The sequence below is a fragment of the Thalassophryne amazonica genome, chromosome 8 (assembly GCF_902500255.1).
Source record: "Thalassophryne amazonica chromosome 8, fThaAma1.1, whole genome shotgun sequence".
In the NCBI taxonomy this organism is placed as follows: Eukaryota; Metazoa; Chordata; class Actinopteri; order Batrachoidiformes; family Batrachoididae; genus Thalassophryne; species Thalassophryne amazonica.
Genome location: NC_047110.1, coordinates 94,347,241 through 94,364,974, shown reverse-complemented (window position 1 = coordinate 94,364,974; position 17,734 = coordinate 94,347,241). Strand labels below are relative to the sequence as shown.

Genomic DNA, 17,734 nt, shown 5'->3' with positions numbered 1-17,734 from the left:
ATCGATCAATCAGGTCACCTGATGATCACACGACAGGGACGGCGAGCAAAGTTTAAATCATCACAGTGCTTTTGTGTGTTCAGAGAGGGACACTGGCATGAGACACGCACCTGCTGCAGAAAAAACACAGAGGGACTTGCTTTAAAACACTATGTTTCCAGCCACGAATTAAAGGATTTTCCAAGGTCATTTTCAAAAATCATAAGCTTTATGTGGATTCATGTCAGTCTGTGATGGTGAAATGGACTGAAATGAACAGGTCAGATACTCTGTGTCGTTCTGCATATGGACCAGCAGCTTTCAGCCAATCAGTGGCCAGTGTTAATGGACGGATAAGTAAATTACAAGAAATGTCTGCCAACAATTACACAACTTACCTACAACTGATGTCCAGGATGTGCGGGACGTATGAGTCATACGCTGGCACTCGTTGAAAATTTTCAGCATGCCCAAAATTTTTATGAGGAGCTCAGCTTATCAGGACGTACATCAGCGAGCATCAACGTGCGTCAACTTGCTCTTAACTTATAAAAAAACTTACCTTTAACTTGTTGGACTTATGCCAGCATTTTTAATAAGGTTGGCATACGCTGGCTAAATCGCCAAGGTGTGGCAGGGCCTTTTGTCTGAGAGGGGAAACATCTGACATTACCTAACCAATACGTTTGTTTCTTACTTTATGCACCTTTTAAAAACTATAATCATATTAAATCATTATTTTATCCATCAAGCATCTGAGTGCTGTACTCATCAAAAGATGCTTCTCACAAAAGGAACACTTTACAGCGATCACTGAAAAGAAAATGCATTATTTTCAAATGCTGCCATCTCTGTCTCCTCAGATCCAACATCCAGCTTCAGACTTTTAGGTTACTCCCTTTAAGTTCATTTCTGACCTGATGTGAAAGTGAGAAACACAGCAGACTGGTCTTTTATCTCAAAGAATAAATCAGTTGTGTGTGGAAGACCCTCACTGAGGTCGGGCGGGTGAGGGGAGCTCACACATTCCAGTGTTCTTGGGGCCTCTGACTTGGCTACATTATTTTATTCATCTTCTAAAAGGATAAAATAAGTGAGCATAATAATTGTTAAAAACAATACAGCTTACTTTGACTATGAATGATGACATATCCATGCAATGTTTTCTTCACACACGCACACAGCTGATCATAAGTAACCTGTAAATCAGGCCAAGGTGGTAATAAGGCCGTATGTTGTTTCCGGGTGATGTGGTTTGATTGGTAATAGCTGCTTGTCAAATCAGTCAATCAATATTTGAACATGATACCCAATATCAATATTGATCAAAAGTTAATTACATCATCTTCTACATCACACTGTGTGACACACTAAATAACAAGATGCCTGCATTTTGGAATTATCTTGTGTGGCAGAATGTGGGTAGACTCTCAGATTACTGGCATACAAACCCTGTGAGAAACACTGAGAAACAATATTCAGAATGTTGATATTTAGAGGTTACACAGTGCACTGTGGCATTAAAACATTTTGTTTCTCTTACAAAAAGGCGTGAAGTCTTGCTGCAAAAATCAGATTTAGCTTAAAAGAGAAAGGAGGAAGGCCAGAGAAGTAAGCAGGATTTAGTGAAATGCAACACACACACACACACACACACACACCTACTGAGTAGAACACATGCACAGAGATAGAGACAAAGGCTTCCATATTCTTGACAGGGAGAAAGAGAGACAGAGAAGTATCACAACTTTTATAAATATTGCTTTATTCTTTTAATTTCCTCCTAAGTATTTTAATTAATGTATTATGTTGCACCTTTTTCAAATACAGTGGTCCCTCACTATATCGCAGTTCACCTTTCGCAGCCTCGCAGTTTCACAGATTTTTTTTAGTGCAATTTTGCATGGTTCTTCGTCTTTTTTTTTTTTTTTAACAGCGCATTGTGTTCTGCGTCCTCATCAGGCAGGTCGGTCGGCATCACCGCGATTCTCTCACTGCCTCCGATGCGCTTACCGAGTCTGCGGGCTCGGTAAGCGCCACAGCGTCTGCTGTGCAGAGTTACGGCCAAAATCTGGCAACAGGTCCAGAGACTACGCTCGCTGTTTGATTCAGAGCGCTCCAGCAGCCCGCAAGGATAGAATTCTTGCAGAAAAATCCGCAGTGCTGCATGGTCTCGGTAACCGCAGCCGCAGAGCTCCATGGCCACTGAGAGAGGTTTATATCTTTTTAACGACTTGGATTCTTTGCGGGTCCCGCATCCGCCCCGCAACGGTAACACCGGAGGCAGTGAGCGAAGAAACAGCACGCGCATTGTGTTCTGCGTGTGCCTGTTTATAAGAATCTTAGAGCCCAGAAGAAAAAAAGAGCGCCAACAACTACCCATAACTGTGTTCTTCACTCAGAAAAAGACACCTGCAATGAATGTGACATTCAGTCACCGAGGTGACATTCAGTGGAAAAACACGCTGCGGAGCGGCGCCAGGACGCAGAGACGCGATCAGAGGAACTGTGAAATACTGGTCAGTCACTATTAGTAATTTCTTATGTATCCAACCTCGTAGGTTGATCGTTATAATTGAATTCGTTAGGTCTAAAAGCCATCATAATTATTTATAGGAAAACGTTCTATTTTTATTTCTCAAACAAATGTTTGGGCCTGAAAACAGGTTTTGATCTTTGGTTTCATTCTGTAATACTGGACTTATTTTTCTTTGAACTTTGAGAGTGTTTACACAGGAGAGAAAAGTGAGAAAATGTTAATGCCTGTTTGAGAAAAATGTATAAAGTGTGTAGTGAGGGGTTTTACAACCTTAAAACATCTATAATAATTGTAAAAAAAATAACGCTTACTACTTCACGGATTTCGCCTATTGCGGGCTATTTTTAGAACAGAACTCCCGCGATAAACGAGGGACCACTGTACTGTGCTGCCGTGGGCTGCTGTCAGCAGGTTCTGTCACCTCAGACTCGTTAAGACTCCTCTGCCCTTGCCAAGAGAGAGAATTCTTTAAAATCTGTTCTGAGTACATTTTTAATGGTAAATTTTCTCAATGTTCCATGTGATCTTAAATTTTTTCTTTTCTTTTCAACATCTCTTGCAGCATAGACTGATGAAGGCTCCGGGAAGAGGCTGCCTTTCGGGCATCCAACTACCGGGTACGTCATGAAGGATATATTACTTATATGCGCATAGTAATTGACATTTATCAATGCTTATTAATCATGTAGTCAATAGCTAAGGTTAATTACGCAATATCTATATATTCAAATACTTTTGAATTGTACGTCTGTATAGTTTTGAATTGTGTATTGTGTATGACAAATTGAAGGCATTTTATATTTATGATTATATTTGCTTCTGCTAAAACTATTGGTTTATTTTCTTGATATGCTGCTGTAAGATGTTTTACTCATATAATCATTTTCAAGGCACTGTAAACTTGATGAAACCTTTTGCTGAGGTCAAGTAACATATGTTGAGAAACATACATATAGTGCAAACAACATATGGAATAGGATGTTAGTAAAGAACCTCTGTCAGCAAGATAAGGAGATTAACCTTATGTGGGTACGATTAGACTTGTTTGTCAGAATGTTGTGTAACCTTGACATGTGCAAATATTTCTGTGTTGTAACCACGGTGATAAGACTTGCCGACAGTCCTTCAGTTCAATTTCTTATCAGTTTAGGCAGAGGTGTCATTTCAGGAAAAAGAAGAAGTAAGAAGACTGCACTGCGCCTGTGGGTCGGACCTACCCCGAAGCAGAGGGAGAAGTGGCCAAAGGACAACGCCCAAGCTCAGCATAAATCATTGTATTAGCATAGGAGTCAGATGTGTATAAAAATGGGGTCCTGGCAAAGATAGTTTCTGCTGATATTCTCTCGCTGATGACCTGCTAAGGCTACTTCAGGGACAGACTGCTGAACGGACCCACAAAGCTTTATGTATGGTAAACTCACCCTACTCATTTGTTACATTTAAATTCTGTTTAATAAATCTCCATGTAGAGGTCTATCTGCCGGAGTAATTGTCTTCAAATTTAAATACCTGGTCAAATCCTTCTTTTAATCAAACAGACGCGCGGGATAACACACACACACACTTAAATCCCAACAGTCAGCAGACATAATGCCCCAATCATAGAAGTCATTGTGATTCTCAGTGAGCAACATTCAAATGTCAACCCCAGAGGAAGCGTGTAAAAAGTCCGGGTGAATTTGTAGGGATCAAAACTATAGTCTAGCTTCCTTCCTGACTCCAATTCCACTTCGAGGAAGAGTTCTTGGAGGAGAGCAGGCGTGCTGAATACGGCTTTCGTACACTCAAGAAATCTTTATTTTATCAATAATATAATTCCATCAGAGAAAAAAGGCATAAAAAACTAAAGTACACGACTCAAGAAATTGTGCGGTGCAGTCACAATTCACCGGGTCACGAGCAGAGGGGACACAATTGAGGAAATTGTGGCAAGGTCACGAGGGGTAGGGGTCATTAAAGGACGGTGGAGTAACTATGCTTGTCACATGATGGCACCTGCAGACATCATGTCACGGACAATATGTGGATGAGCCCCCAGTCAGTTGTTTCAGGGTCATGAAAAGCGGAATGGAGGAAATATGTTTATCACATGATACCACCTGCACACATTGGGGCTGCATGACAGAGGTCATCCATCAATTATAATGTCTGCTCCTCACATTTTGCCAGTCAGTGAGGAGGGTGGAGGAAGTATGCTTATCACATGATAATACCTGCACACATTGTGTCATGGACAATGGGTAGGAGTAGGGCAGTCAGCGGACGAACGTGGGCAGGGCTGGAAGTCATCTATTAAATCCTTATCTTATCTGGTCATCAAATTTTGACAGAAAGCAGGATCATTTACTCCCTGAAGAGCTAAGAAATAAGGGTGTAAAAAGCAAAGGTAACTTCGTTTTTAAATATAACACAATGCTAAAATACCCTGGGCTGTATGAGCATTGTGTTCTTTATAATTTGCAGTTGTTTAAGTAATTACTAATTTCCAAAAACTAGAAATATTACAAGGACTGCTTTCTTCCACCTGCGAAATATAGCGAAGATTCGTCCCATCCTGTCTATGGCTGATGCTGAGACCCTGATCCATGTGTTTATCTCCTCTAGATTGGACAGCTGCAATGTCCTATTTTCTGGTTTACTGCAGTCCAGCATTACGGCTCTCCAGACTTTTGACACAAAGCAGAAAGTTTGACTACATTACACCCATTTTGGCATCCCTTCACTGGCTTCCTGTCCCAGTGAGATCAGATTTTAAGGTTCTGCTACTAGCATATAAAATTGTTCATGGACTGGCACCTCCCTACCTAGTTGACCTAATTAAACCTTACATACCGGCCCGGGCTTTGCGTTCTCAGGGTGCAGGACTACTTTGTGTCCCTAGGGTGAATAAGAAGTCTGCGGGTCATACAGCTTTCTCTTATTGTGCCCCTGTTCTGTGGAATGATCTCCCTGCATCAATAAAACAATCAGATTCTGTGTAGACTTTCAAGTCCAGACATAAGAGGCACTTATTTTCCCTTTCGTATGACTACCATACTGGCATAGTATAGTTCTACGCTTTTTACTCTTTTAATTCATTTTATTAGGAAACGGACCAGGTTGTGGCCTCAACTTTACCTAAATTCTGGGTCTTTTAGAGAAGTTTAGGGCTAGTGGACGGTGATCACCTTAGTATTTCCTGTTTTTCTTGTTGTCTAACACTGGCAAATTATACTGTATTTCTTGTCTTTATGATGCCTGATTCTGTATTTTCTCACTGTTTAAGGTGCAGCTCCATCCAGAGATGGGTGTGGTATTTGTGCTGGAGACCCTCCTGTCCTGTGCGCCAACAGCATTTCCTGTATATTCGTTTTGTGAATTGTTCTGTAATTTATGTCTGTAGCATGTCCCAAGCAGAGGGTCACCCCTTTGAGTCTGTTCTGCTTAAGGTTTCTTCCTCAAAGGGAGTTTTTCCTTACCACTGCTGCTCTGGGGGTTAGTAAGGTTAGACCTTACTTGTGTGAAGCACCTTGAGGCAATTCTGTTGTGATTTGGTGCAATATGAATGAAAATAAATTGAAAATTAAACTGAATTCAAAAACAGCGTTTTCAGTTTCAGAAATGTTTATTTCTCGCTGGCTTTTACATAATATGTGAACATGAGCTTTTGAAAAGGCCGGGAGTTAGTTTTGAGCCACCGGACATTAGCGTGCAGGCTAATATCTGCTAAATGTCTTTTAAATCACTTCAGAGGTATTATTAGGTTCTAAAAACAGCGTTTTCAGTTTTAGAAGTGTTTATTTCTCGCTCACTTTTACATAATGTATGACAAAGAAGATATATTTACACACAAATAAAACAGCGAGCAACCAGACTGTGACGTCACAGTACAGCTCTACTCTGACTGGCTGTAACCCCCGCCACTCAAAAACTAAACTGAACAGATTGAAACAGAATGTGACTTTTTAACCTCTTAAAATAGTTCAAGGTTAGCCATCTTTGAACTTGTCCAAGGTCTGTGTCCCAAGAATTTTCCCTGTGAATTTGAACACTGTGGCAGGAATAGAACTGGACTTATGCTGAACACAGACAGACCCGATGGCCATGTTGGCCTTGGGGAAAAAATAGAAATAAAAAGGATCAGAAAACAATGGTATAAGGTGAGAAGTCAAGTATATTAAAAGAAAATGCGCATGCACAGGCACGCCCTGAGCTGAAAGGTTGGAAAATTCCATGAGACATGTCTGGACATAACTGGACATGCCCTGAGAGTTGACAGACAGATATTATAATGGTATAATGTCACACGATGTTCAAGGGGATGGCTGATAGGCGTAGAAAACTACAGTCCCAAAAGAATAAAAGGGTGACACGCCAGCGTTAGATCAGAGTGCTTCTGGTGCAACTTCCTCAAGACTGAGACCTTATTATACCTTACAAGAGATAACATTAAAGCAATATCGAAATTGAAAGTGATGACAAAAACAAAAAGAAAAAAGATGGTGCCGCATAGGGCTGCCTCTGTTTTGGTGCACATTACTTTCTTTGTTTTTGTGTGTTACTCCTGTGATATGCAATGGTTCCTGGATCTCTTTCACCTGCACAGAGCTCTTGAAGATCTGGGGAAGACTGAAAGCGGATTTGTTTCCCATTTTTTCTCGAGCCTTCAGTGGATTTATTGGGCATATTGGCCAAAAGTGCTCTCACCTTGGCCAACGCAGTGAAACACAGGATGAGGGGGAGACGTGCCGGAGCACTCCTATGGCTCCACCGTCACAGCCACCGTACACCGCTACCAGGAATATTCCTTTCCAACCTGTGCGCTCTGCCAAATAAAACAGATGAACTCCAGCTACTGGTGGGGAAAAGCAAAGATTTCACCACATCTGCGGTTTTGTGCTTCATGGAGATGTGGCTCTGTGGCTTGCATCCAGATTCTGCACTGCAGCTGGCAGGCTTCCAACTTTTCAGAGCAGACTGAGACGCAGGACTCTCCAGCAAAATGAAGGGTGGTGGAGTCTGTTTATATATCAACAGTGGCTGCTGTAATGATGTGACAGTGATCCAACAGCACTGCTCTCCTGGTCTGGAAACTGTTTTTTATTAACTGCACACAGTTCCACTCACCCCGTGAGTTCTCATTCATTCTGGTAAGTGTTTACATCCCACCACCGGCTAACGTGCATGAGGCACAACGCACGCTCGCCGACCAGATACTGCATGTGGAGACTAACTCTTTAGTTATTGTCCTGGGTCATTCCCACAAACTTCCTAAATACAGACAACTCATCAAATGTCCGACCAGAGAGGACAGAATTGTGGATAACTGTTACACATCTATGAACAATGCTTATTATGCCGTCCTACGTGCTGCACTAGGCCATTGTGACCATGCCATGGTACACATGATTCCAACCTACAGGCAGAAACTAAAGTTCTGCAAACCTATAGTGAGGACACCTAAACAGTGGAGCAGTGAGACTGTGGAGGATCTACAGGCATGTTTGGAAAAAATGGACTAGGATGCGTTCAAGAATGCCACCAACAGTCTGGATGAGTACACAGATGCTGTGACTTCATATATCAGCTTCTGTGAGGACTGCTGCATTCCATTACGAACCACGGTGAGGTATAAAGGTGCGATGACACTTGCACGACTTTGATCATTTTCTCTGCGAGTTGGCTGTTGAAAACTCCTCTTTCTGAATCATAGAGGGCTGTTCCAGCTGCAGCTTTTCTCGCTCTCTTGTGCGCATGCTTAATGAGGGGGAGAAAGCATTTGGATCAGTCTAAAAAGGTAATTATTTGTCATGTTTATATTGTAATGGCTTGGTAAAACAGTTGCATGTTCATCCCTTCTTGTGTGCAGCTGTAAAAGTATGTTTATGATATAATCGTTCAGAGTCTTTTACTTCTACAGAAGTATTTTTTCTTTTCTTTTTATTGTTGTTTATGCACCAATGACACCAGATGAAATTCCTTGTATGTGAGAACTTACTTGGCAATAAATCTGATTGTGATTCTGAAACAAGAACATCGCAAAGTGTTGGATATGCGCCCAATTTCAATTTCTTTTCATTTATATAGCACCAAATCACAGCAAAGTTGCCTCAGGGCACTTCACACAAGTAAGGTCTAACCTTACCAACCCCAAGAGCAAGCCCACAGGTGACAGTGGTAAGGAAAAACTCCCTCTGATGATTTAAGGAAGAAACCTCAAGCAGACCAGACTCAAAGCGGTGACCCTCTGCTTGGGCCATGCTAGCGACACAATTGACAAAACAATTTACAAAACGAATATACAGGAAATTTTGCTGGTGCACAGGGCAGGAGGGTTGCAGAAGTAGACACCACACCCATCTCTGAACGGAGCAGCACCTCAAACAGAGAGAAAAAAACTGAATCAGGCACTGGAAAGACAACTAATACAGTATAATTTGTCAGCATTAAGCAACTAGAAAACAGAAGAAAAACTAAGGTAATCTACCAATAGCCCTAAGCTTCACTAAAAGACCCAGACTTTAGATGAAGTTGAGGCCACGGCCCGCTCTGTTTCCTAATAAAATGAATTTAAAAGGATAAAAAGCATAATAACATACTATGCCATACAAAAGTGAAAATAAGTGCGTATTAAGTCTGGATGTGAAAGTCTCTACAGAATCTGACTGTTTTATTGATGCAGGGAGATCATTCCACAGAACAGGGGCATGATAAGAGAAAGCTCTGTGCTCCCACTTGTGTTAAGCTGGTGTATGGTTTTACAGTAGAAGTAATAATGAATAATACACCACCAAGAAACAGTTTCAATCAGAGAAGGCCTTCTTTAGTTACTGTGCAGAAAGCAAATGTCTGCAGACTGACACACGAACAGACTGGGTAAAAACATAATGCCTCCTGAACCTCGTTCAGTGGGGCATAAAGACAAGTAAATGGCAATATTTAAATGGTCTGCATTTATGTAGTGCTTTTCCATCTGCATCAGACGCTCAAAGCACTTTACACATCAATGTCTCACATTCACCCCGATGTCAGGCTGCTGCCATACAAGGTGCCCACTACACACCAGGAGCAACTAGTGGATTAAGGACCTTGCCCAAGGGCCCTTGGTGATTTTCCAGTCAGGCTGGGATTTGAACCGAGGATCCTCTGGTCTCAAGCCCAATGCTTAACCACTAGATCATCATCACCTCCCCTAATTTCAGTTCCAAAAAAAGTAGTGATCCTCAGGCTGAAAGCCCACCTACAGTCCCAGATACAGTTTAACGTTGTGCCCAATCATGCAACAGATAAATGTTGAACAAAATCTTTTTCAGAATGAGAAAAAACACCCACCTTTCCCTTAGCTCACTAATCAGATCAAGCTTCTTCAGCACAAGCTGTAACGGAAGAAGTTCCTCATCTTTGAATGTTTTCTGGAAGAGAGCAAAAGATAACGTTAGAAGTTAGAACCAAATTAAACAAGCGCAATCAGACTGCAGACTCTCATCTTTGTCAGTCAGATCCTCACTTCAGACATATGCTTGACGAAAGACCTGCAATGTTACAGCATAGTCACCTATAAAAATGCCATGTTTGTGCTGAACAATTCCAGATGGGTTACCCACTGTGGATCATATCATGCAAATTGATAAACATTAGTAAAGAGGACAAACAATCACCTGCAAGTCACCTGCAAGTTTTTTCAACAGCTCAAATAGGGCGTCTCCAAATGTTCCCATCTTAGCTGCGCCTAACTCAAGTCAAACCCATAATTGAGGAAAAAGTTGGGTAGTGGGAAAGATCGGCATGCCAAATGAAGCCCATCTCGCAGCTCCAAAACAACCAGCGCTATGGCTTTTTTGTTCGAGTGTTTGATTAACGCATGCACTTGTGTTTTTGGGTGGCTTTCACAATGGATGGTTTGGTTGTGGGTTTTAAAATGTATGACCAGCATATTACCTTTGCAACTGCTGCACCATCAGTGGATCTAATGTCAGTCAATTAGTGCTAACATATAGATTAAATAATATAAACATTTCACTCAGTGGAAATATTGGCTCACTAATAGGCTCTATCTCATGCTAAGTCCATACCTACACTGGCATTTTTGAAAACAGAGATTTTTTTAGCTTCAATATTTCCATCACAAACTTTTTAAAAGCACATTTAAGAGCATGCCAAAGCAACAGGTGGCGATAAACCAAATATTGTGTTCACATGCTAGCTGTAAGTGGCAGGAGGACAAAAGTCAGACAGTGAAGGATGGATTATTTCAGGTCAGTCACCCTATTTTAATCAGGAAAATGTGAATAATTTGTGTGATATTACAGAGAAAAATTAACCCACAACCTCAAAAACTTAACTTTTTAAGCTGCCATCAGAGCCAGTGTTTTCAGTTTTAATACAACCCTGCAAAACGCTGCTGTATCTTTGGATGATGAATATTATACAACCCCTGGCAAAAAGTATGGAATCACCGGCCTCGGAGGATGTTCATTCAGTTGTTTAATTTTGTAGAAAAAAAGCAGATCACAGACATGACACAAAACTAAAGTCATTTCAAATGGCAACTTTCTGGCTTTAAGAAACACTATAAGAAATCAAGAAAAAGAGATTGTGGCAGTCAGTAACGGTTACTTTTTTAGACCAAGCAGAGGAAAAAAATATGGAATCACTCAATTCTGAGGAAAAAATTATGGAATCACCCTGTAAATTTTCATCCCCAAAACTAACACCTGCATCATATCAGATCTGCTCGTTAGTCTGCATCTAAAAAGGAGTGAACACACCTTGGAGAGCTGTTGCACCAAGTGGACTGACATGAATCATGGCTCCAACACGAGAGATGTCAATTGAAACAAAGGAGAGGATTATCAAACTCTTAAAAGAGAGTAAATCATCACGCAATGTTGCAAAAGATGTTGGTTGTTCACAGTCAGCTGTGTCTAAACTCTGGACCAAATACAAACAACATGGGAAGGTTGTTAAAGGCAAACATACTGGTAGACCAAGGAAGACATCAAAGCGTCAAGACAGAAAACTTAAAGCAATATGTCTCAAAAATCGAAAAATGTACAACAAAACAAATGAGGAACGAATGGGAGGAAACTGGAGTCAACATCTGTGACCGAACTGTAAGAAACCGCCTAAAGGAAATGGGATTTACAACAGAAAAGCTAAACGAAAGGCATCATTAACACCTAAACAGAAAAAAACAAGGTTACAATGGGCTAAGGAAAAGCAATCGTGGACTGTGGATGACTGGATGAAAGTCATATTCAGTGATGAATCTCGAATCTGCATTGGGCAAGGTGATGATGCTGGAACTTTTGTTTGGTGCCTTTCCAATGAGATTTATAAAGATGACATGTAAATTTCCACAGTCATTGATGATATGGGGCTGCATGTCAGGTAAAGGCACTGGGGAGATAGCTGTCATTACATCATCAATAAATGCACAAGTTTATGTTGATATTTTGGACAATTGAAAGGATGTGGGGATGATAAAATAATTTTTCAAGATGATAATGCATCTTGCCATAGAGCAAAAACTGCAAAAACATTCCTTGCAAAAAGACACATAGGGTCAATGTCATGGTATAGGGTTAATGTCAATGAGCAGATCTGATTTGATGCAGGTGTTAATTTGGGGGATGAAAATTTACAGGGTGATTCCATAATTTTTTCCTCAGAATTGAGTGATTCCATATTTTTTTCCTCTGCTTGGTCTAAAAAAGTAACCGTTACTGACTGCCACAATCTTTTTTTCTTGATTTCTTATAGTGTTTCTTAAAGCCAGAAAGTTGCCATTTGAAATGACTTTAGTTTTGTGTCATGTCTGTGATCTGCTTTTTTTCTACAAAATTAAACAACTGAATTAACATCCTCTGAGGCCGGTGATTCCATAATTTTTGCCAGGGGTTGTAGTGTGGGTTGTTAACAATGAAAAATGACCACATCTCAAGTCACAGTGACAGTAATTCTGCTATGATGAGTGGCATAATGCTTATTACTGTCCTTGTCATTTGATTGGTGCTTTGTATGTCACATGACATGGATTAATTCGCCCCATTTGTGTTGCATTTAGAGTGCAGTTTGCTTCTATTTAGAGTACAAATGTGGTTCCATACATTTGGTACTATTGCACTCTGCACACGTGTGCACGCACGCACACACATAACAAATCCACTGTGCTGTTTGGAGGCTGTTAGGAGGAAGAAAGAATGAAAAGCTGGACTAATTTTTGATGTGATTTTTTTTTTCGCTGCACTGAGGATGTACAGTCTTTTTTGGTAGTACATGCGCACACAAGCACCGACCTGGTTGCATGTGTGTGGATGTGGTTTCATGTGAGTTGAATGGTTTGTTCTAGCTTTCACTGAAGGAACTCAAACATTCCATCCATTTTCTTCCGCTTCATCCGGAGTAGGGTCGCGGGGGCAGCAGGTCAAGCAAAGCCGCCCAGACCTCCCGATCCACACACACCTCCCCCAGCTCTTCCGGGGGAACCCCAAGGCGTTCCCAACCCAGCCAAGAGATGTAGTCCCTCCAGCGTGCCCTGGATCTTCCCCGGGGCCTCCTCCCAATGGGACGTGCCCGGAACACCTCTCCAGCGAGGCGTCCAGGGGGCATCCGGAAAAGATGCCCGAGCCACCTCAACGGACTCCTGTCGATGTGAAGGAGCAGCGGCTCGACTCCGAGCTCCTCCCGAGTGACCAAGCTCCTCACCCTATCTCTAAGGGAGAAACCCAGCCACCCTGCGGAGGAAACTCATCTCGGCCGCTTGTACTCGTGATCTCGTTCTTTCGGTCATGAGCCAAATCTCATGACCATAGGTGAGGATCGGAACGTAGATCGATCGGTAAATCGAGAGCTTTGCCCCCCTACTCAGCTCTCTCTTCACCACGATGGTCCGATACAGCGACCGCATCATTGCAGATGCTGCACAGATCCGTCTATCGATCTCACGCTCCAGCCGTCCCTCACTCGTGAACAAGACCCCGAGTTACTTAAACTCCTCCACTTGAGGCAAGGACACTCCACCGACCTGAAGAGGGCAAAGCACCTTTTTCCGGTCGAGAACCATGGCCTCGGATTTGGAGGTGATTTTCATCCCGGATGGTTCACACTTGGCTGCAAACCGCCCCAGTGCACGATGAAGGTCCTGATTTGACGAAGCCAACAGAATCACATCGTCCGCAAACAGCAGAGACGAGATTATGTGGTTCCCAAACCGGACCCCCTCTACACCCTGACTGTGCCTAGAAATTCTGTCCATAAAGGTAATGAACAGAACCGGTGACAAAGGGCAGCCCTGGCGGAGTCCAGCGTGCGCTGGAAACCGGCTCGACTTACTACCGGCAATGCGAACCAAGCTCCTGCTCCGGTCATTGGATTCTATGACCCCGTACTCCCGGAGCACCCCCCACAGGGTGCCCTGAGGGACACGGTCGAACGCCTTCTCCAGATCCACAAAACACATGTGGACTGGTTGGGCCAACTCCCATGAACCCTCGAGCACCCGATGGAGGGTGTAGAGCTAGTCCAGTGTGCCGTGACCAGGACGAAAACAACACTGCTCCTCCTGAATCAGAGGTTCGACCATCGGTCGAATTCTCCTCTCCAGTACTCTGGAATAGACCTTACCGGGGAGGCTGAGGAGTGTGATCCCCCTATAGTTGAACACACCCTCCGGTCCCCCTTCTTAAACAGAGGGACCACCACCCCGGTCTGCCAATCCAGAGGCACTGCCCCTGATCGCCACGCGATGTTGCAGAGGCATGTCAGCCAAGGCAGTCCCACAACATCCAGAGACTTAAGGTACTCAGGACGGACTTCATCCACCCCAGGAGCTTGCCACCGAGGAGCTTTCTAACCACCTCGGTGACTTCGACCTGTGCAATGGATGAGTCCACCTCTGAGTCCCCGGTCTCTGCTTCCTCTTTGGAAGACATGACGATGGGATTGAGGATATCCTCGAAGTATTCCTTCCACCGCCCGACAACATCCCCAGTCAGGGTCAACAGCTCCCCACCCGCACCGTAAACAGTGCTGGTGGAGAGCTGCTTCTGCCTCCTGAGGCGCCGGACGGTTTGCCAGAATCTCTTCGAGGCTGACTGATAGTCCTCCTCCATGGCCTCCCCGAACTCCTCCCAGACCCGAGTTTTTGCCTCTGTGACCGCACGGGCTGCGGCACGCTTGGCCTGCCGGTACCTGTCAGCTGCCTCCGGGGTCCCACCTACCATCAAACATAAGTAGGACTCCTTCTTCAGCTTGACGGCATCCCTTACTTCCGGCGTCCACCACCGGGTTCGGGGATTGTTGCCGCGACAGGCACCAGAGATCTTGTGACCACAGCTACGAACGGCCGCACCGACAATGGAGGTGGAGAACATGGTCTACTCCATGTCTCCAACCTCCCCCGGGATCTGGGAGAAGCTCTCCCGGAGGTGGGAGTTGAAGACCTTGCTGACAGAGGGTTCCGCCGGTCGTTCCCAGCACACCCTCACGATACGTTTGGGCCTGCCAGGTCTGACCGGCTTCCTCCCCTCCCAGCAGATCCAACTCACCACCAGGTGGTGATCGGTTGACAGCTCTGCCCCTCTCTTCACTCGAGTGTCCGAGACACTCGGCCGAAGGTCAGATGATACGACTACAAAGTCGATCATCGACCTCCGGCTCAGGGTGTCCTGGTGCCACGTGAACTTATGGACACCTTTGTGCTCGAACATGGTGTTTGTGATGGACAAACTGTGACTAGCACAGAAGTCCAACAACTGAACACCACTCAGGTTCAGATCGGGGAGGCCGTGCTTCCCGATCACCCCCCTCCAGGTCTCACTGTCGCCGCCCAGGTGGGCGTTGAAATCCCCCAGGAGAACAATGGAGTCCCCAGTCGGAGTGTTATATAGTACCCCTCCCAGGGACTCCAGGAAGGTTGGGTACTCTGCACTGCTGCTCGGCCCGTAGGCCGAGACAACGGTGAGAGACCTGTCCCCGACCCGAAGGCGTAGGGACGCGACCCTCTCATTCACTGGAGTGAACTCCAACACATGGCGACTGAGCTGGGGAGCAACAAGCAATGCGACCACAGCTCTCCGCCTCTCCCCATGGGCAACGCCAGAAAAATGAAGCATCCAGCCCCTCTCCAGGAGTTGGGTACCAGAGCCCAAGCTGTGCGTGGAGGTGAACCCGACTATCTCTAGTCGGTATCTCTCAACCTCCCGCACAAGCTCAGGCTCCTTCCCCCCCAGCGAGGTGACATTCCACGTCCCAACAGCCAGGGGCTGTAAGCATGGACCGGGCCGCCGGGCCACCCGCCCTCGACCGCCACCCAATCCTCTCTGCACCCGACCCCCATGGCCCCCTCTGCAGGTGGTGAACCCACAGGAGGGCGGGCCCACGTCGCTCTTTCGGGCTGAGCCCGGCCGGGCCCCATGGGCTAAGGCATGACCACCAGGCACTCGCGTGCGAGCCCCAACCCCAGGCCTGGCTCCAGGGTGGGGCCCCCGGCTCCGCCATACCGGGCGATGTCTCGGTCCTTGATTTTTTACTGGTCATGGAGGTTCTGAACTCAAACATTCATTATTTGTATCTTCTACAGTCAGCATGTGAATGCTGCAATATTGTGCAATCACGTAGGCCAATCAGAAGCCTGGTAACAAGACAAAAGCTCTATTTTCCTTGTTTACATGTAAACAATGAAACCAACATTTTCTAAAGATTTGTCCTTGGGTGGAGTTTTGCAAAAGCTGTTTTCAGTGTCTTAAAATGGGCAAAATGCATAGAAAAGTTTTTCCAAAAATATGTGTGGACTACACAGTAGGTCTCCCAAAAAGGAGCCTGGAAACCATGCATGCTTTGAAATGAAAAGTCACGAAGTTAGACCACTGAGTTCAATTTCATGGTGGCCAAGTGGTTAGTGCACTTGGTTTCAGTGCAGGAGACTCCTGGTTCAAACCCCCACCCCTCCCACAACTTATGTCAGGAAGGGCATCTGGTGTAAAATGTGTGCCAAATCAACATGCAGATCCACCAAGGGAGCAGCCGAAGGGACTTAATATGTGTGGACTAAACAGTTGATTCAACCGAGTTGAGGCTACAATAGGAAGTGGCCACTGCTAGCAGGATTCTGACTCACTAAAAGCGATCATAACCCTAATTTACGTTATGGCTTAACATATCTTAAACTGATGAGTTATAAAAAAAGTTCTTCCCTCTCCCCCTCCACACCTTACAACTCTCATGAAAGAGGGAAACATTTCCCCTTGCCCACTCTCAGCAAAGGATAAAAAAAAAAAATTACAAGTACTGTGCAAATGTTAACCATCAATACCTGTTCAACATACCAACTGTGTACCAACGCAGAGAGCTAGAGACACCACGAGGCGACGCTCCTTTGTGCTCGGTCCAATGAGAGCATTTTCTGCCAGTACCAAAGATGACAACACGTCCAGCCGCTGCTCACTGTACTTTTTGTCTGAAATCACCCTTTTCTGCATAGAAGCGGGGAGGGGGTAAATTCATAGAAAATACAAAATTCTGAATGACAAAATCTGTAGCCAAAAAAAAAACCCTCAACATTTCTCAAGAATACGTGTGATTATTCTTTATGTGTTGGTGTTTACCTTGGCAATGCCGATGGTGATGAGGGCCTGTGACTGGAGCTGCTGAGTGATGTGAGAAACTGAGTCCGCTACAACAATGGACCGTCTGTGGAACGTGTGTTCCACAGCCTGATAGGACATTAACATCACATTACTTCACTTAATCAGTTTTGTTGAATGTAAACGGAGAAGTCGGCACATGCTCACCTTGAGCAACTCGATCAGTCGACACAGTGCTTTGACTGAGGTCTTGGTCAAGGGTCGCTGTGTTGACATGTGCATGTTCATGGTTGTCTTGATTATGGTGCTAATGCTGTATGCATGTAGGATACCCTGTAAGGACACAAACACAGAGGAATATGTAGGTGAAGAAATCGTCTGAGTCTTAACAACGTACCAGAGTGGAAATCTGTTACGTTACATGGTCATGTTCATTAAAAAAAATAAAAAACATCAGGATGCTACCGTGCAAGGTGTTCAACTTGGAGATTAAGGACCTTGCTCAAGGACATCTTTGCAATATTCCTGTCTGATTGGGGAATTTGACCTACACCTCTCTGGTCTGAAGCCCGCTCCTCTATCCTTATGACTACCACTTCCCCATCTAACTTGTGCTCCAGCTGTGAACCCAAATCCAAGACACAAGTAAGAT

At 44.3% G+C, this 17,734-nt stretch overlaps 1 protein-coding gene across 1 annotated transcript in view; it reads right to left on the bottom strand.

Moving 5' to 3' along the window:
• The window catches only part of washc4 (WASH complex subunit 4), a 71,264-nt gene that overhangs the window by 29,070 nt on the left and 24,460 nt on the right, over positions 1–17,734 (bottom strand). The window contains exons 15-18 of the mRNA XM_034177012.1: positions 17,290–17,415; positions 17,104–17,211; positions 16,825–16,971; positions 9,830–9,909 (exon numbers count right to left, since the gene is read on the bottom strand). Of these exons, the coding sequence (XP_034032903.1) occupies positions 9,830–9,909; positions 16,825–16,971; positions 17,104–17,211; positions 17,290–17,415 (461 nt within the window). The remainder of the gene's footprint in view (positions 1–9,829; positions 9,910–16,824; positions 16,972–17,103; positions 17,212–17,289; positions 17,416–17,734) is intronic.